This window comes from Myxocyprinus asiaticus, chromosome 4 (assembly GCF_019703515.2).
Source record: "Myxocyprinus asiaticus isolate MX2 ecotype Aquarium Trade chromosome 4, UBuf_Myxa_2, whole genome shotgun sequence".
NCBI classification, from domain to species: Eukaryota; Metazoa; Chordata; class Actinopteri; order Cypriniformes; family Catostomidae; genus Myxocyprinus; species Myxocyprinus asiaticus.
The window spans coordinates 62,280,001-62,302,279 of NC_059347.1; the positions used below are offsets into that span (position 1 = coordinate 62,280,001).

A 22,279-nucleotide genomic window follows, 5' to 3' on the forward strand; every position below is an offset into this window, starting at 1 on the left:
CTTCTGCAGAACTAACTTTAACTATAGTGCTGTGAAAAAGTACTTAAATATTGATATTTTTTCACATCAAAAGTGATCGTGTCGCTTTAGAAGACATTAACCGCTGGAGTCGTATGGATGATGTTTATGATGACTGTCTGTGATTTTTGGAGTTTCAAAAGAGAAATCTCCATTCACTTGCATTTTAAGGAACTACTGAGCGGAGACATTTTTCTATTTTTCTTCAAATGTGTTCTGCTGAAGAAAGAAAAGTCAAACACACCTGAGATATCATGAGGGTGAGTAAATAATGAGAGAATTTTCATTTGTGGGTGAACTATCCCTTTAAGTGTGCCTTCAGTGTACAAATACTTTCATGGTTCACTGTATATAAAGATTTATGAAGATGTAATGTAGATATATGAAAGAGAGTGACCTTAGAAGATTGTGAATGTGTGTGTGTGTGTGTGTGTGTGTGTGTGTGTCCCCACAAGGATAGTAAAACCTGAGAAAACCTACATTGTGTGGTCCAGCCAGCAGTCCCCATGAGGGAAATGGCTTATTAAACATACTAAATGATTTATTGAAAATGTAAAAATGTAGAAAGTTTTCTGTGAGTGTTAGGTTTAGGGGTAGGGTTAGGGGTATCGTTAGATCTGTATAAAATCCATAAAATGCATGGAAGTCTATGGAGAGTCCCCACAATGATATAAAACAAGTTTGTGTGTGTGTGTGTGTGTGTGTGTGTGTGAGAGAGAGAGAGAGCAAGCATGTTTGTGCTGCAGCTGGTTAAAGGAATATTCCTGGTTCAACACAAGTTAATTTCAATCGACAGCATTTGTGGCATAATGTCAATTACCACAGAAGTCAGTTTTGACTCATCCCTCCATTGAGACACTTACAATGGAAGTCAATGGGGTCAATCTGTAAACATTAAAATACTCACTGTTTCAAAAGTATAGACACAAGACATAAACAATATGTGTGTTAACATGATTTTACTGTGAGAAAATCACTTACTAACCGCATCTGTGGAAAGATATAGACAATTTTACAACTTTGTTGCCATGACGATGTAATGTCAACAAACACTAAACCCTAAAATGATTGTAACAATTACGATTTAAAGAACTTTACAGCTCAAATAATACATGAGTTTTTTAATGCTTTTATAAATTATAAGCTTCACATTTCTGACTTTAAACCCTCTACAGATTGACCCCATTGACTTCCATTGTAAGTGTCTCACTGGAACACACATTTGTGCTTTTATTAAAGAAAAGGAGGGACGAGTCGAAATTAATTTTTGTGGTACTCAACATTATTCTACAAATGCTGTCAATTGAGCTGAACTTGTACTGAACCCGGAATATTCCTTTAATTGTGAATGATAGTGATTAATATGTTATTAACTGTCACACAACCAGGCCTGGTGGAATTTGTTTCTGCAACTTTCTCACAATATCTCCAATGAACATTGCCATGAATTTTATCAACCTGGTCTCATAGAATCACATTACTACTTGTACATTTTGGAATTTCAGAATAATTTTTACGTGTCTTGTTGTACGTATGGCAGGGTCAGAGTGGGATTCATATTCAGCCCGGGATGTCATGTCCAAGTCAGCCCACACCCAAAAGGGGGGTTGGAGGTGAAGATGATAACAATAAAACAAGATCACAGCAAAAATATGCAATATATGCAATTACTTAAATTATTTAAGCTCTCCATGTCACTATACCACATACGACATTCACTAAGATTTTCACTTTGTCATAAGACATCATTGTATGTGATGTAAGAATAAGTGAATGTTAAAGGGATATTTGATCATTTCCTCAACCTCATGCCATCCCAGATGTGTATGACTTTCTTCTGCAGAACATGAAGATGTTTAGAAGAATATTTCAGCTCTGTAGGTCCATTCAATGCAAGTAAATGAGAAGCGGAGAGAAACAGATCAATAATTAAGTCATTTTTTACTATAAATCTCCACTTTCACTTTCATAAGCGCTCTTCTCTCGTAAGAGTTCTTCTTCTGTTTTTGGTGATTTACATATGCATACTGCCCCCTACTGGGCAGGGAGGAGAATTTATAGTAAAAAACATAAATATTGATCTGTTTCACACCCACAGCTATCATATCACTTCTGAAGACATGGATTAAACCACTGGAGTTGTATGGATTACTTTTATGCTGCATTTATGTGATTTTTGTACCTTCTGAGTTCTGATCACCATTCACTTGCATTGAAAGGACCAACAGAACTGAGAAATTCTTCTAAAAAGCTTAATTTGTGTTCAGCAGAAGACAGAAAGTCACACACATTAAATACCGGATGTTACGGACTGTTGGCAATTGTTATGCGACATATGATGAAAGTTTGTCAATCAACATGCGGCCCTAACCGGACCAATTTTTGACCGGCCCAGCGGGAATTCTCCCGATCTTCCCGACTGCCACTCCGGCCCTGACGTATGGTGTCAGTTTCCTGGTGAAATGAACACTAGATGACAACTAGATCAATGAAAGATAACAATGACTTTTATTCACTTTCACACAAATCACGAGTAAAACAGCAGATTATCATTTCATAAACACTTACTTTTCACTCTGTTCCTCACACAATGCTATCTTATGACATCTAAACACTTTTACTATAGCGCATGACTTATTTTAATGTTTGCATGACATAATCAATGACATTTACAAGCTTGTTTGAGTGTGATCAAATTGTGCGGCAGCTCGACTGATAGAGCGTTACACTTGTGATGTAAAGGAGCGGGATACGAGTCCTGAAGAGCACACGAGTCCACATGTGAACCCAAAGTGTCATATAAGCAGCACAGAATGATGTTAATTGTGTTTTTCATCTCACATTTGCTTTTTCTGACACTATCGGTTAGATTTAGGTTGAAGGTTTAGGGTAGGGAGGTCGCTTTAGATGAGCATTAACCTTAAAATCCTCATCTGATTGGGAGAACATTTAACTCGCTTTTAGCGCCACACGGTGGACATTTCACCTACGTTTAACAAACATGTAATTTTGTATCATTTTGCAAAAATGTCACCACAGTCATGTAATTTTCTTGAGATCAGGTTGAATTTTATAGTGGTGCTTGCTAACATGGGGTTAGTGATTTGAACAATCCCGTAACCCTAAATATTAAACCCACGTCATTCACACCCCTCACAGGGCTCAAATCAACATGCTTTTAGTAACCAGCCTGAGCTTTAACCAGTATATCAATTCGTTGTCTTTAAAAAAGCATGCTTTATTGTGACAAGCTGTTTTAAAGAAAATCAAGAAAAGAAGAAAAAGCCTCCAGACTTAATGCATTCTAGTGGAACAAAACAATCCAAGTAATTTTTCAGAGTCCGCTCAGGATCTAATGTCCCCGTAAATCTTGAAGTGGCAGATCCCCTGATGAAAAGACAGGTGAACTGAGGGCTAAAAGGGGACATGGACATTTAAGAAGATGCTGTATACGTGTCAGAGCATCAGCATGTGCTTTTGAGAACGTCTCCTCTGTTGTACCTAGAAAAACTCAATTCCAATTAGATCACTGACAGTACATGAATCGTGTAATTACAGTGGGATGTGTGTGTGTGTGTGTGTGTGTCCGTCTGAAATGTGATAGGTGATTGTTGTTAGGTCAGCAGAAAGGTAAACCGTTCTTGCAAAAAAATCACTCTGGTAAATAATAATAATAATAATAATATTTTGATTGAGAATTAAAGTTCACTTATAGATCTTGAGGTTCTTAATGAGGAGATTTATAGTAGACTGTAAAACATTTTCATCATTTTAATGGGAAAAGAATGTAAAATGCTACATGATAATATATGTGATTCTATGTAAAATACTGAAAAAAATTAAGTTTCTTAGATGTAAAAAGTATGAATTGCCTTATAGTTAATAGTGAAGATTTAGACTGTGTTTAACAAGACAATAATTGTACTTTTACAGTTAACTTTATTGAAAATTACATGAAAAATAATAATCAGGCGTGTCCAGAAGTCCCTGTGTGACCCATCATTTGTTATATTTTTAAAAAAAAATGTTTTTTTTGTTTTTTGTTTTTTCTTGACATCAGTTATGTACATTGGGGTGTTTTATGTTTCATTTTATGTTGTTAAGTTGATGTTTATTGCTTTATTTTTGTGTGAGTGACAATCTGCGCTGTCTTCACATAATTATTAGCCATTGCTCCATAAATTTTACACATTTTGTTTTTTTACAGTGTACGGTTTATGTTTAATTCTCTTTTAATCTTTTATCTTTTTCTGTGTGCAGGAGATCTCAAACTTAGACGAAGATCTTTTGCCAGTAAGTATTATCACAAATCATTTTTACATTACTTCTCATACTGTACGCAGTACTAATGTAATGCTATCAGTAATCTTACACAGTCACTTTTGTATTAATTAGTGGTGTGCGTGCTAATGCAACCATTACTATTACTATTTCTCATATATACTAAAGGGTTAGTGATTTGAACAAACCCCTAACACAACGTATTAAACATCAGTGTGTACTGTCAGTCGTCCTGCACATTTGTCCCACAGTCATGAATGATCCCTCAAATCATGTGTCTTGTTGTGGCTATTCCTTTTCAAAAAGATCGATGTCTGGCGGTCGATAAAACAGGCAAAATAATCCCATAGACTTCCACTGAAGGAAGGACCCGAGTCATATCTAGGGCAAGTAAGCAACCACCAAGAAACCACCCAGAACACTTTAGCAACCATACAGCAACGTGCTAAAACTACTCAAAACACCCTAGCAACCACATCCTGTAGCAACACCCTGGCAATCACCCAGAACACCTTAGCATCATGATGTCAAGTTTTGCATGGGCAAACACCACTCACATTTATTCAGAAAAGGCACATCCTAGTTGGCTGAAAATAGAGGTTGCACTTCTATATTGTATGATCTATATTAACACAAATGCTTCAAATGTGCAGTATAGGTGACCTAAGCCACATGCCTGGGATATTAACTTGAAAGGGACTAATGTTACAGTGACATTAACATCAATAAGCAGAGAAGCCTGTGAATTGACCTAAATGGGACGTGTTAGTTAAAAGCCTCTTTTGTGCTGTCTTTGTGAGATGCTGAAATCCTACACCATTGATTCATGGTAATACACAACAATGTCTCAATACTTCTTCAAAACAGAAGAAAACAAACCCTCGAGTGAAAGTGACCAATGTGTCCGTGGAGGGAAGGGAGGACTGGGCTTTGTACTAGAGAAAGTAACCTAGGCAACAAGTCTGGCCAGTCTTAACTTAAAAGGGTTTAATCTATACAGTATATATTTAAGATTTATAATTATATATTCATGTTTTATCTAAAGATTTCCAGTGGACAAAGAAAAGCTATGATGAAATTTTTATGATTCTGTGCTTATAAGACATGTGACGGTATTTGTAATATGGCATACCACCATAATTAACATGCAAAATATTGTTAGTGCAGCACTCACATTTGGGCTGTTGTTGTCACTAAGAACCGCTAGAAGATGACATAATCGCAGCTAAACAACAGGTGACGAAGGTAAAAACAACAACAGTGGATTTGCATGTCAAGAACGTGTGTGAGGAGGTCAGGAGAGACCTGTAATTGTATAACTCCAGTCTGAAGGACTATAAAGACATCTTGATGGGTCTAAACTGCTGAAGAGAAATAGTATATCTCAAAGCAGCCGTAGCGTGCATATGACAAACGCCAGTGAATGCACGCACTGTCATATAGAGTATACTTTGACAGGCTTGCGTTCGACTGTACGCAGACACTGAGCATTTGCGTCAAAATCAAAGTATACTTTGGGCTTTAGGTTTAAGTAGACATGAATTTGCAGATATACCTGCCAAGCAGAACTATTGATCATTTTCACCACTCCACCAGTTTGTTCACTGGATTTGATTATGTTTTTGTCGTCCCACGCATATTTCTGTACATAGTTCTGTTCTACAGACTCTGGTACCACAGACTGAGCAGAATTGTCATTGCTGAGTCTAAAATTACAGGAAAATAGATGTAGTAGATATAGAGGGCTGTAGGTATGGAGGGCCAAGAACCTCCTTTCAACAAATAATTTGACCAAAATGGTTGTGTTCTCTCTCTCTCTTTTTTTTCTCACAGCCAATAACACAAGAGCCGTCTCAATGACAACACAGTCTCAAGGTGAGCGTTTTCTGAGCAGCTCTTTCTCACCCTTTCTTACCTGACCCAAATATCTTTATACAAGAACACACCCCAAGAGAAGACAGGTTGCCCTCGCCCACTGGCAGAAACACAGGGACAGCAAGAGAAACATAAAGAACAAATCATAATGGCCTCCAAATCACAAGAAAAAAAAAGGTCACTTTTTCTTGCTTAACTTACACACTTCTACCTCTATGCCATGTCCCCTCTCTCTCTCTTTCCTTTCTCATTCATTTCTTGGAGTCATATTTAGACTGATTATTGTGCCTTAAGTTGAAGGGGATTAGGGACATTCTTACTGGGTTTATTATATCATTATACTAGAGCCGTGCTGGTCTGTTTTTCCTTGAGTTATTCATTCAGTAACACACACTGAGCCAGAGGAGCTTTTCATATGGGCTTCACTGTGACCTTCAGCTGAGCTAACAGTACTAACAAAAGAAGTACCAAAAAGTACTATGGCATCACCATGCTTTGTTTGGACATGTCACAATGGTAATGCTATGTTTTCTGACATGAATCACGGTAATATCATGTTTTGGACATGTGTCATGGTAAAACCATGTTTTTTTGGACATGTACCATGGTAATGTTATGTTTTTGGACACACTGTACATGTATTATGGTAATACCATGTTGTTTGGACATGTATCATGTTTTACCATGTTTTTTGGCCATGAATAATGGTAATACCATGTTTTTGGGCATACTGTACATCACAGTAAAACCATGTTTTTGGACCCATATGATGGTAATACTATGTTTTTTGTTTGTTTGTTTTTTTACATGCATCACGGTAATACCACGTTTTTGGACATGTATTATGTTTTACCATGATTTTTGGCCATGAATAATGGTAATACCATGTTTTTGGTCATGTATCATGATAATACCATGTTTTTGGGCATACTGTACATCACAGTAAAACCATGTTTTTGGACCCATATGATGGTAATATTATGTGTTTTTACATGTATCATGCCAATACCATGTTTTTGGATATACATCATGGTAAAACCATATTTTTGGACATGTATCATGGTAATACCATGTGTTTTTTTTTTACATGTATCATGGTAATACCATGTTTTTGGGCATACTGTACATCACAGTAAAACCATGTTTTTGGACCCATATGATGGTAATATTATGTGTTTTTACATGTATCATGCCAATACCATGTTTTTGGATATACATCATGGTAAAACCATGTTTTTGGACATGTATCATGGTAATACCATGTTTTTGGATATACATCATGGTAAAACCATATTTTTGGACATGTATCATGGTAATACCATGTGTTTTTTTTTTACATGTATCATGGTAATACCATGTTTTTGGACATACATCATGGTAACACCATGTTTTTGGACATGTATCATGGTAATGGCATGTTTTTGGACATGTGTCATTGTAACACCATGTTTTTGGAAATGTATCATGGTAATATCATGTTTTTGGACATGTATCACTGTAAAACAGTTTTTTGGACATACATCATGGTAATACCATGTTTTTGGACATATATCATGGTAAAACCATATTTTTGGACATGTATGATGGCAATACCATGTTTTTGGACATGTATCATTGTAACTCCATGTTTTTGGACATACATCATGGTAATACCATGTTTTTGGACATACATCATGGTAACACCATGTTTTTGGACATGTATCATGGTAATGCCATGTTTTTGGACATGTGTCATTGTAACACCATGTTTTTGGAAATGTATCATGGTAATATCATGTTTTTGGACATGTATCACTGTAAAACAGTTTTTTGGACATACATCATGGTAATACCATGTTTTTGGACATATATCATGCTAACACCATGTTTTTGGACATACATCATGGTAACACCATGTTTTTGGACATACATCATGGTAATACCATGTTTTTGAACATGTATCATGGTAACACTGTTTTTAGAAATGTATCATGGTAATATCATGTTTTTTGACATGTATCACTGTAAAACTGTTTTTTGGACATACATCATGGTAATACCATGTTTTTGGACATATATCATGCTAACACCATGTTTTTGGACATACATCATGGTAACACCATGTTTTTGGACATACATCATGGTAAAACCATATTTTTGGACATGTATCATGGTAATACCATGTGGTTTTTTTTTACATGTATCATGGTAATACCATGTTTTTGGGCATACTGTACATCACAGTAAAACCATGTTTTTGGACCCATATGATGGTAATATTATGTGTTTTTACATGTATCATGCCAATACCATGTTTTTGGATATACATCATGGTAAAACCATGTTTTTGGACATGTATCATGGTAATACCATGTTTTTGGATATACATCATGGTAAAACCATATTTTTGGACATGTATCATGGTAATACCATGTGTTTTTTTTTTACATGTATCATGGTAATACCATGTTTTTGGGCATACTGTACATCACAGTAAAACCATGTTTTTGGACCCATATGATGGTAATATTATGTGTTTTTACATGTATCATGCCAATACCATGTTTTTGGATATACATCATGGTAAAACCATGTTTTTGGACATGTATCATGGTAATACCATGTTTTTGGATATACATCATGGTAAAACCATATTTTTGGACATGTATCATGGTAATACCATGTGTTTTTTTACATGTATCATGGTAATACCATGTTTTTGGACATACATCATGGTAACACCATGTTTTTGGACATGTATCATGGTAATGGCATGTTTTTGGACATGTGTCATTGTAACACCATGTTTTTGGAAATGTATCATGGTAATATCATGTTTTTGGACATGTATCACTGTAAAACAGTTTTTTGGACATACATCATGGTAATACCATGTTTTTGGACATATATCATGGTAAAACCATATTTCTGGACATGTATGATGGCAATACCATGTTTTTGGACATGTATCATTGTAACTCCATGTTTTTGGACATACATCATGGTAATACCATGTTTTTGGACATACATCATGGTAACACCATGTTTTTGGACATGTATCATGGTAATGCCATGTTTTTGGACATGTGTCATTGTAACACCATGTTTTTGGAAATGTATCATGGTAATATCATGTTTTTGGACATGTATCACTGTAAAACAGTTTTTTGGACATACATCATGGTAATACCATGTTTTTGGACATATATCATGCTAACACCATGTTTTTGGACATACATCATGGTAACACCATGTTTTTGGACATACATCATGGTAATACCATGTATTTTTTACATGTATCATGGTAATACCATGTTTTTCGGACATGTATCATATTTTAACATGTTTTTTGGACATGTATCACAATAATACCAAGGTTCTTTTTTTTTTACATGTATCACGGTAATACCATGTTTTTTGGACATGTATCACTGTAAAGCAGGGTTTTTTTTAACATGTATCACGGTAATACCATGTTTTTGGACATGTACTTAATGATGATAATACCATGTTTTTAGACATGTATCACAGTAATGCCATGTTTTTGTTTACAAGTATCATGGTAATACCATGTTTTTCGGACATGTATTATGGTAACAGCATGTTTTTGGACATACATCATGATAATACCATGTTTTTGGACATACATCATGGTAACACCATGTTTTTGGAAATGTATCATGGTAATATCATGTTTTTGGACATGTATCACTGTAAAACAGTTTTTTGGACATACATCATGGTAATACCATGTTTTTGGACATATATCATGGTAAAACCATATTTTTGGACATGTATGATGGCAATACCATGTTTTTGGACATACATCATGGTAACACCATGTTTTTGGACATACATCATGGTAACACCATGTTTTTGGACATGTATCATGGTAATGCCATGTTTTTGGACATGTGTCATTGTAACACCATGTTTTTGGAAATGTATCATGGTAATATCATGTTTTTGGACATGTATCACTGTAAAACAGTTTTTTGGACATACATCATGGTAATACCATGTTTTTGGACATATATCATGCTAACACCATGTTTTTGGACATACATCATGGTAACACCATGTTTTTGGACATACATCATGGTAATACCATGTTTTTGAACATGTATCATGGTAACACTGTTTTTAGAAATGTATCATGGTAATATCATGTTTTTTGACATGTATCACTGTAAAACTGTTTTTTGGACATACATCATGGTAATACCATGTTTTTGGACATACATCATGTTAACACCATGTTTTTGGACATACATCATGTTAACATCATGTTTTTTGTCATGTTATGGTAATACCATGTTTTTGGACATAAATCACGGCAATACCATGTTTTTGGACATGTATCATAGTAATACCACATTTTCTGTACATACATCATGGAAATACCATGTTTTTAGACATGTATCATGGTAATACCATGTTTTTAGACATACATCATGGTAATAGCATGTTTGTAAAAGTTTTAGGACATACATCATGGTAATGTTATGTTTTTGGACATGTATCATGTAATACCATGTTTTTAGACATGTATCATGTTAATACCATGTTTTTGGACATGCACAATGGTAATATCATGGTGTTCTTTGACGTAAATTGGAGGGCCATGTTAATGCCATGGTACATGAATCAATTTGTTAATAATTCAGTACCATGCAATACCAAAGTACCATGGTATTACCATCTATCACCATCACTGTACCACAACAGTACCTTTTAACCTGGTAATACTATGTCTCTTTTTTTTTTTTTTTTTTTGGTCAAGTACCATGGTAATCATTCAGCACCAAGGTATATAACAAAGTACCCTAGTATTACAATCAGATAAAATCACTGCACCTCGGTATTGCCACAGTACGCTTTTGTATGGAAAAATAATACACATGGAAAACACAAGAAATAAATATAGTGCCATATAAAAGCCAGTTTTGCCTAAAGTCCTTATAAGAACATTAGCATGACAGCATGACACGAAAACAGACTTTAAGTACTTCAGGCTGGTTATTCTGATTACCTGCTCTTCTTCCACATCAAACCTTCAGTGCGGCTGGTGAATGGCAGAAACCAGTGTGAGGGACGTGTGGAGGTGCTCCATAATGGCACATGGGGCACGGTGTGTGATGACGACTGGGACATGGTGGATGCTAATGTGATCTGCCGCCAGCTGGACTGTGGACTTGCAGTGGCTGTGGGGAGCAGCTCCAGATTTGGACAAGGTTCTGGCCCAATTCTGCTGGACAACGTGGACTGTAAAGGGGGAGAGATGGACTTGAGTCAATGTGGGAATCAGGGATGGGGGATCCATAACTGCTACCACTATGAAGATGTGGCTGTTACCTGTAGAGGTATGCTGAGGGAGCAGTGATACTTACATTCTGAAAGACCTCTGCTAGTTTGTGTTTCCTATATGATGTAAGCTTTGTAGATTCTTCATGTAACTTCTGGGAGATAATTGTGCTGGCTAGACAAATCCAACATACTGTTATTGTAAAAACTTGGATTAATAACTTACTAGGTTACTAATTAATAACTAGCTTAATGTTGAAACCATCAAGATTTAAGTCAATGATAAGTTGTCTCTCTCTCTCTCTCTCTCTGATGCAGGCAAAAATGTTAATGTTGTTGAGTCTCGAGCAGGCCTAGAGCCAACTACACCGTCCCGTCTGATCTCTGGAATAAGTAAGTTGCACACACACACACACTCACACTCACACTCACACACACACACACACTCACACTCTCTCTCTCTCACACACACACTAACACACACACACACTCACACACTCACACACTCACACACTCACACAAACAGAGAGTGACATTTGTGTACAATTTCCATTTGTAGGTGTGGCAAAAAGTTTTTGACACGGCCTTCCGCAATGTAATCATGCAAAAGGATAAGAATGTATAGGAAATGGATGGATGGATGTTATGTTTCATATGAGCACAATCTTACTTTTAACATAGCACTTATAGAATTTTGGCTGCAGCAATAAGCTATGGACTAAAGGCCACCACAGAACCTTTCTGGGGATATTGCGTTTGTCCTATTCTTGTGTTTTTCATGTCTTCCCAGTCCTGCTTTAGTCATTAGAGGCAGCCACCCATGTCTGATTCATATGTTATATCTAAAGAAAGTTAGCGCAATGGGAATTTGTTTGGGGAATTATATGATATCTTCATGGTATGGAATCATCAGTTGATGCTTTGTTCCTTTGGCGTTTTGCCACATATTCAATACAGTGTTGAGCTCAGCAGACTAAAATTACCAATAACCTGTCCACACCCTCCATGGAGGACCAAACTATATGAGATCTGAGGCCGAAGTGTAGCTGAATTTAAACTAGGGTTTCTATTGAAAAGAACATGTATTTCATAGCAGGATTTCATAATGTTTCATTACAGTTTTAGATGACACACATTTGTCTGAAAGATGTCATTACAGAAATGGTTAATGAATGCATCAGTGAATGAATCTAAACAAAATCTCTTTGGTGAACGGACTTGAGTTGGCATCAAAGGGTTGTAATGTTTAGCTGGCATATTCAGTCATAAAGCCATAAAACGTCCCTTCCTTTGGTATAGGAGATGGTACCATACGATTGGCAAGGGGTTTGGACCGGTGCCAGGGCAGAGTTGAGATCTACTACGGGGGCAGTTGGGGAACCGTGTGTGATGATGATTGGAGCATGAGAGATGCAGCAGTCGTGTGCCAACAAATCAGCTGTGGACAAGCTGTCGCCGCGACTACCAACGCCTACTTCGGCTACGGGACTGGACTGATTTTGCTGGACAATGTGAACTGTAATGGTCACGAGAGTAACCTGGCTACCTGTTACAGCCTTGGCTGGGGAATTCATAACTGTGGCCATCATGAGGACGCAGGTGTCATCTGCTCAGGTGGGTTAGCATTCTGACCAATCACAGCTCTTTTAAAAGAAAATGGATGTTTTCTGTTGAATTAAAGGAATATTCTGGGTTCAACACAAGTGAAGCTCAATCGAAAGCATGTGTGGCATAATGCTGATAACCACAAAAATGTATTTCAACTCGTCCCTCCTTTTCTTTAAAAAAAAAAAAGCACAAACCTGTGTTCCAGTGAGACACTTACAATAGAAGTCAATGGGGTAAATCTGTAAACGTTAAAATGTGTACCATAACTTACAGTGGGGTCCAAAAGTCTGTTACCACTAGTGAACTAGTTATTTTGAATTATTTAATAATTTACTAAACAAAAAAGTACTAAATAAATTACTTGTACATGTACACAATTTCAGAATTTCTAAGTATGACAGCATGCACTCAAGCTGGCATGAACCATGTAATTCCAGCATGATTTGAGTTTGTCCCAAAAAGGAAATTGTGTGCTTCAATGGAAGCAAGAAAAGGAGTTAACATGATCATTGTCACAAATTTACTTGCATTTGATATAGAAATAGTTCAGACTCCTAAACAATTCTTCTTCATTTTACCACATAACTTTTCTTTGTTTTACATTATTCCTAATCTGACAACTTTCCTACTTTCCTACAAAACAAGTTTATTTTCAGGTTTAAATCCCAGATTTTCAATGTGGTCTCAGACTTTTGGACCCCATTGTACGTGAATATTCAATAATACTGTATGGCTTTAATTGCAGTTCTTAGCACACACGCTTTCTCAAATTGCAGGTTCAACTTCCACCACTGTCCCCTCTATCAACACAGAGACTTTAGGACGAGGATTCATCTTTACAGAAAGCACAGCAGGTATATATGGTGCCTCTATTGCACGCAGGGCCAGTAGCTTCATTAATATTAATTCATATAAATTTTCATTAATATACAGAATTAATAGAATTAATAGTCAATAGTTTTAACTGCTGTGTCTAGCCTTCAGGTTTGGCATTTACAACCGGATAAAGTGAACAGACCATCTGTCACACACCGGTTTATACCTTCAAGCACCAGCAGATGGCATGATTTCAAAACATCACTGCTGCCACACAATGCCAAACTGAGCAGGCACTGTTCTCATTCTTTATCCATCTTGTTTTCCTGTTTCCTTCAGTGACAGAAATGACAGTAATGACTCAGACGACAACCACTACGACCACTGCAGCTCCGACAACAAAAGGTTCAAATAACACTGTCTAATGAAGCTTCTAATGACATCCTCAGTAGTGCCTTATTCTGCAATATCATCTCTGATGCTACTGAATTATACCACTGTAGTCAATAGTTTCTGTGACTGGATACTACAGGATACACTTATGATATGAAGTGATTTTGAAAAACATTTAAAATGAAAAGACAGACTGAGAGACAGACAGAAACAAAGAGAGACAGACAGATGATAGATAGATATATAAGATAGATAGATAAGATAGATAGATAGATAGATAGATAGATAGATAGATAGATAGATAGAAGAGAGACAGACAGAAGGACAGATAGAAAGAAAACAGACAAACAGACAGACAGACAGACAGACAGACAGACAGATAGATAGATAGATAGATAGATAGAATAGAGACAGACAGAAGGACAGGTAGAAAGAAAACAGACAGATAGATAGATAGATAGATAGATAGATAGATAGATAGAAGAGAGACAGACAGAAGGACAGATAGAAAGAAAACAGACAAACAGACAGACAGACAGACAGACAGACAGACAGACAGATAGATAGATAGATAGAATAGAGACAGACAGAAGGACAGGTAGAAAGAAAACAGACAGATAGATAGATAGATAGATAGATAGATAGATAGATAGATAGAAAAAAGACAGACAGACAGAAACTAAGAGAGACAGACAGATGATAGACAGACAGATGATAGATAGATAGATAGATAGATAGATAGAAAAAAGACAGACAGACAGAAACTAAGAGAGACAGACAGATGATAGACAGACAGATGATAGATAGATAGATAGATAGACAGATAGATAGATAGATAGAAAAAAGACAGACAGACAGAAACTAAGAGAGACAGACAGATGATAGATAGATAGATAGATAGATAGACAGACAGACAGACAGATAGATAGACAGACAGAAACAGAGAGAGACAGACAGATGATAGATAGACAGATAGATAGATAGACAGACAGACCGACAGACAGATAGATAGACAGACAGACAGATAGATAGACAGATAGATATATAGATATATAGATATATAGATAGATAGATAGACAGACAGACCGACAGACAGACAGATAGATAGACAGACAGACAGACAGACAGACAGATAGATAGACAGATAGATATATAGATATATAGATAGATGGATAGATTGATTTATGTTGACCACAGCATCATAATACACTCTTTTTCTTGTACATTCATATACATTTCTAATCAAAATCTGGTTATTGCTTTCACTGTGATGGAATACTTGAAAATGTCATGGATTTTCAGGAGTGGAAATTAGGTCAAATTTCAAAAGTAATGAACATTTCTATAAAGAATACAAATGTATGAAGTTATGCTATGCTATAAAATATTTAATTGACTAGAAATTGCTATTTGTAAGCGGTCTCTATAAATTATTTTCAAACATCTATATCTTGTAATACAACCATAAAAAATGGAAATCTGTTAGTACAAGGGTGTGGGAACCCTGTCAGCTGCACTTATACAGGTCTAGTCTTTTTACCATGCAAGCAATTATTCTATTCTATTCTATTCTAATCTATTCTATTCTAAAGTCTCGCTTTAACCCTTTTTGTCCAACTTTTTTTCAGAGAAGCCAAACATCCGTTTAGTGAATGGTAACAGCAGCTGTCAGGGGCGAGTGGAAGTTCTCTACTTTACTGTTTGGGGAACCGTGTGTGATGATGACTGGGATATGGACAATGCTTTAGTGGTCTGCAGACAGCTGGGATGCGGGCCACCCATTGCAGCCAAATCTCTGGCTTACTTTGGCTATGGTTCAGGTCCCATACTGCTGGATAACATCGACTGTCGTGGCAATGAGCAAAAGCTGACCGACTGCTTTAATCTGGGGTGGGGACAGCACAACTGCGGCCATCATGAAGACGCCGGAGTTATCTGTGCACGTAAGAGGGGGCGGCAAACATTATATGAATGAAAGAATGCACACACAGGTCTCTGAAAAACTACAGTCATCCAAGTCGGTTATGCCACAGAAGAGTTGTAGTCTAAGAGAAATCATTACGAATTACCACGTCTAGATTAATTTTATTTTAAAGGCAAGCATTGCACATTTATATACAATGTGCATAACATGTACATTAATTTTGTGAGTGTATTTACTCACAGAAATATACTGTTTGTTATACACAGAGAAAATCATTTTATTTCCAGAAATGTATTTAAATTAGTACTATTTTATTTTGATTATTTAATGAATCTCATAAAAACATGTCCAGGCCACATTTCCCCCAAAATCGAAATAAAATATTTAACATGAAGAAATTTAAGGCTATTTTTGGACCATTAAGATTTTTTTCTTTTGCATTGTAACATTCTTTTCATGTCAATTAAGCATAATATGTCCCAGAGATTACTGTGATTATTACTTAGATTACAGAAACAACAGTAATTATAGGCATATGCAAATGAATTGACATCATCTCTGACGAGTACAGAGATCAGTATAGGTGGTGAACAGTACGGATTATTCTAGAAATCTTACAAACATGACGTTCTGTTTAACTACGTGAATGCAATCATTCAAAAGATTATATTTTAAGACACTAAGTCAAGTTGGTAAGCAGAAATGGGTCAGTAAGTCTTCTCTTTACATAAATTGGCGTCTAGTTCCTCTGTCTTAGTCACATGATTCTCAAAACTACAAACAGTCCCTGCAATGACATCATTAGACAGAACACATTTCTCCCAAGGTTGAGAACCTCACTGGGACACAGGCCTTATCAGCTGGAACAAACATGATGATAGGACAATACGTCTAAACGCAACAATGCTAAGTTAGGCAGAAATATACTTTTAGTGATGAATGCTAAGAATGTAATTGTGTCAGCAATTAATGACCTAATACTTAAACACAATAAAACTCTTAAACTGAATAAATGATCAATAGTTACAACTCACATGTATATTTGTTCTGTGGGAGCCGGGCTAAACGAGAAAGCACTGTTAACTGCATTCCTGACATGGGTCAGACCCTCAGTCACACCTCTGACCTGCAACAATCATAATTATAATATAACCAGAATAAATGCACATGACTAAAAATGCTTTGATTACCTTTTGATTATAACAATTGCTAGTAAATGTATTCAATTCATCAATAGGCTGAAGAGACGGGTAAATCCACCCCTTCACTGCATTGTGTCTGGTTTTATGTGTAAGCTTTTCAGAAGTTATTCTTATTTGATTATCATTACTGTAATACAATACTTTTTACTATAATATTTTAATATAATATTTCAATAAAAATATGTTTTATTTAATCAGCATAAATATAGTATAAAACACTAAATTACAGAATAGTATAATAGTATAAATACTGTGCAATTTATGTAAATATGGTTATGAGAATGTATGCTTAATTGTCATGAAAACAAAACATTATATATATATATATAAAAGATACTGTAGTGCTCAAAATAAGCACTATTATTTTAGACAAATATATATATATATATATTTATTTTTTTTTGGCCTGAACATGTTCTTGACTGATTTCGTAAAGATTTACCCATATAAGATGTTTTATATGTAACATAAACAAACATTCATTCAAAAGCCAGTCCAATACACACAAGTTGTGTGCACACTGTCAGTCCTTCATTCATGAAATTCATACAGACTCACAGTGAACACACACACACACACACAGACACATGCATACACACACGCACGCACGCGCACACACAGAGACACACACACAGACACATACAGACAGACACATGCATACACACACACAGACACACACACACACAAACAAACACAGACACACACACACATACAGACACATGCATACACACACACAGACACACACACACGCACACACAAACAAACACAGACACACACACACATACAGACACATGCATACACACACACACGCATGCACGCAGGCATGCACACACACACACACACACACACACAGACACATTCAGACACACGCAAACATACACACACACACACACACACACACACACACACACACAGACACAAACGTGCACACACACAAACACACATACATACACACACACACAGACACACACATACGCACACACACAAACAAACACAGACACACACACACATACAGACACATGCATACACACACACACGCATGCACACAGGCATGCACGCACACACACACACACACAGACACATACAGACACACGCATACATACACACACACACACACACACACACACAGACACATACAGACACACACACACAGACACACACACACACACACACACAGACACACACACACACACACACACAGACACACAGACACACACACACACACATACAGACAGACACATGCATACACGCACACACAGACACACATACACACACACACAAACAAACACAGACACACACACACACAGACACATGCATACACACACACACACGCATGCTCGCAGGCATGCATTCACGCACACACACACACACACACACACACACACAGACACATACAGACACACGCATACATACACACACACACAGACACAAACATGCACACACACAAACACACACAGACACACACACATACACACATACACACACACTTTACTGCAAACGCAACACAATGTTCTGCTGAACTAAGCCAAGTCCTCAAGCACACTCACAAATACGCACATCTGTGCTTTACTGATCCTTTAACTACCATTACTCTCACAACCAATACTCACACTTCTTTCACACTGACTGACTCTTAGTAAAATCCCAACCTTATCCACCACAAGAGAAATCACAAAACTGATACAAGATCAGCAGAGAAGGCCCATTTTTAGCAGTACCCTCTGTACACCAGTTGGCCATGTCTAAATGAAAAATAAAGAGGCGAGTCAGAGCACATCATCATCAGCACAGACCAAGAGATGAAGCTGACCTCTGTATGGGCCATGTGCATCCACTAACGCATAAATATATGCATGCATGTGTCTAATAGATGAGCATTCAAGTGGCGAGGGAAAGACTAAACTACAGATAAATAAAGTTGAGTCAAATGTATTTTTCCAAGAGTTAATCAAAGTAAGCTTCTCTTTCTTTCTGTCTTTCAGCTGCTCTGCATTTTGAGGTAATTGCAAGAGACTTTGGGTTTGGGATAACAGAAAAGATTACTAAAACTACAACTGCAACTACAACAACAACGCCAGTGGAAGGTAAAATCCTGACATTCAAAATGTGACACTCAGATGGTTTTTAAATAATCGGACCCCAAATAACCAATTCACCTAAATATTTACATGAGAGAGAGAGGGCACCTCAGGTGACGCAGCTTATATCTCTCCCTTCAAGGTACCATGAGGCTCGTAGGTGGGATTCATCGCTGCGAGGGCCGCGTGGAGATTTACCTGAGGGGAGAATGGGGTACCGTGTGTGATGACGCTTGGGATCTTCCAGATGCCAAGGTGGTGTGTAGGCAACTGGGCTGTGGGGTGGTCCGAGCCGCACAAGTGCAGGCGTACTTTGGGCCTGGTCATGGCACAATCCTCCTGGACAATCTAAAATGCACCGGCACAGAAGCTACTCTCATGCAGTGCTCACACATAGCATGGAATGTCCACAACTGTGACCACTCAGAGGATGCCAGCGTCACATGTGAACTCTCATGACTCCACCCACAGTTAGCCCCGCCCACCACTCTGGTAAAGGTTTTGACTCCAGGACTTGTATACATTTTGTAAATAACACCTCATGGCAATCCTGTATGGGGGCCCACATGTGACACGCAATAATCAATTGAGAAATAAATCAATCAATTGAGAAATCAGTAAATCAATTGAACAATCAATTGCATACATGTGGATAAATAGCTAAAAAGAATCAACAATTTGATAATCAATAAATAACCAATTCAAAAAAACACAGATACATAAAACAATTAAAAATGCAATATTCAGTTTAACAATTTATAATACAAGCCAGACATCTTTAAACAGTATTGACCAATGAAAGCTTCTGTAACATCTGGGCAATGAGTGATGACAGCAGATTAGGCACCGCCCCCTCCCGTCTCAGCGGGAAATCGATAAAAGGACAGTAGATAATAGAAAAATAAATAAATAAATTGAATATTGCATTTTTAATTCATGGATATGTCTTTTCATTAATTTGTTATTTTTTGATTATCCAAATTGTTGATTTTATTGTCTATTTATCCACATATATTCCTCAATTGAATATTGCGTGTCACATGTGGGCCTCCATAATCCCGAAGAATAGATTTTACACATAAAATAGTTATTGGGTGTGAAATAAGACCAAATTAATTTATGCTATTAACTGTTAAATAAATAACTGTAATAAATATTATTAATGAAAATTCTAATTATGCACTTTATGAACTACAAGAACATATACACACATAGGTGTACAGTTTAACACATTTTTGAGGCTATTGATATACAGTGAAAACCAAAGTTTTAGAATCTGTTTGTTTACGTTTCATATGCATGCCATTTTGATAGAGACATTAGACTGAAAACACCTCAGACACCAAGTCAATTTTGCCAAACTTAAACCGATGTACTGTACCATCTGACTATGACTAGGTTTGTTACATATACCAGTTTGTTTACTGTTTGGATTTTCCCCTAACTGAGTGCTAAAAGTGTTCAGTTACAGGAAAGACACTTAAGATATTCATGTGTTAAATATCTGAACATTGTATTGTTGCATCGGAATATCTTCAACATTTAATTAAATGAAAAACAGCTTTAATTATTCAGTCAAAAACGATCATATGTTTGATTTGGTCTGTTCTCAGATCCACTTTGACTGAACATTTTATATTTAGGTCAAAATAAGTACTACCAACACAATTTTTCCTAATCCATGTTTGAATACAAACTGGCCTCAATACCAATATTTTTCCTCACTCTCTCTGATCTATCTTCTCTTAATATAGTATGAAAATGAAAATTGGGATACAAGGAGTATTGCATTTGTATTGAGGAAACTAAACCATGTCATTGGCCTAATTGTCTAACCTCTTAGCATATTAGGTGGTTGTTTTACAAGCCAGGAAACAAATTTGGGACAAAAAGAATGTTAAGGTTATCATATATAATGTGTAATTAAATATTTGATACCCAAGTATACATTTACTTTTGTACAGAAGAAATAAGAGTAATGTTCTTGATGTCACACTGAGCTTTTTTAATGTACAGACCTTCATAAAATATTGGGGTGATATGTCAATATATTTGTCAAAATATGTTTATGGTAATAAAGTATACTATGCATCTATTGTATATTCTTTAACAAAGGCAGGGCTGCTTCTTGAATTAAAATGGCCATGATCTAAAATAACAAAATAATAATTTTTTTCTCCTCAATTTGGAATGCCCAATTCCCAATGCGCTCTAAGTCCTCGTGGTGGCGCAGTTACTCACCTCAATCCGGGTGGCGGAGTTGCCTCTGCTTCTGAGACCGTCAATCCGTGCATCTTATCACGTGACTCGTTGTGCATGACACCGCGGAGACTCACAGCATGTGGAGGCTCATGCTACTCTCCACGATCCACGCACAACTTACCACACGCCCCATTGAGAGCGAGAACCACTAATCACGACCACGATGAGGTTACCCCATGTGACTCTACCCTCCCTAGCAACCGGGCCAATTTGGTTGCTTAGGAGACCTGGCTGGAGTCACTCAGCACACCCTGGATTCAAACTCACGACTCCAGGTATGGTAGTCAGCGTCAATACTCACTGAGCTACCCAGGCCCCCTAACAAAATAATTATTTATTTTTCCAACAGGTGCTTAAAATAATAAAGTTTTAATCTTATGAGAGTGAAACATATGTTGGAAAGTTTGAATATTGGTTTTGATGTTAATTTGCTGAATCAATAGGCCTTATTCATGCTAGTACCATCAGGCTGTGAGGGATAGACTTACAGTCTCTTCAATGGGCTGTACTGCAGTTTAAAGTGTTTTTGGATCATTCTG

At 36.7% G+C, this 22,279-nt stretch overlaps 1 protein-coding gene across 2 annotated transcripts in view; it reads left to right on the forward strand.

Moving 5' to 3' along the window:
* Positions 1–20,045, forward strand: part of LOC127433319 (scavenger receptor cysteine-rich domain-containing group B protein-like) — a 26,157-nt gene extending 6,112 nt beyond the window's left edge. For both annotated transcript variants that reach the window (XM_051685114.1, XM_051685122.1), the window contains 10 exons: positions 4,279–4,311; positions 6,133–6,174; positions 11,214–11,516; positions 11,776–11,850; positions 12,757–13,071; positions 13,842–13,919; positions 14,221–14,286; positions 15,903–16,217; positions 19,383–19,484; positions 19,621–20,045. In XM_051685114.1, the coding sequence (XP_051541074.1) occupies positions 4,279–4,311; positions 6,133–6,174; positions 11,214–11,516; positions 11,776–11,850; positions 12,757–13,071; positions 13,842–13,919; positions 14,221–14,286; positions 15,903–16,217; positions 19,383–19,484; positions 19,621–19,937 (1,646 nt within the window). In that variant the 3' untranslated portion in view covers positions 19,938–20,045. The remainder of the gene's footprint in view (positions 1–4,278; positions 4,312–6,132; positions 6,175–11,213; positions 11,517–11,775; positions 11,851–12,756; positions 13,072–13,841; positions 13,920–14,220; positions 14,287–15,902; positions 16,218–19,382; positions 19,485–19,620) is intronic.
* The last annotated feature ends 2,234 nt before the right edge of the window (positions 20,046–22,279 follow it).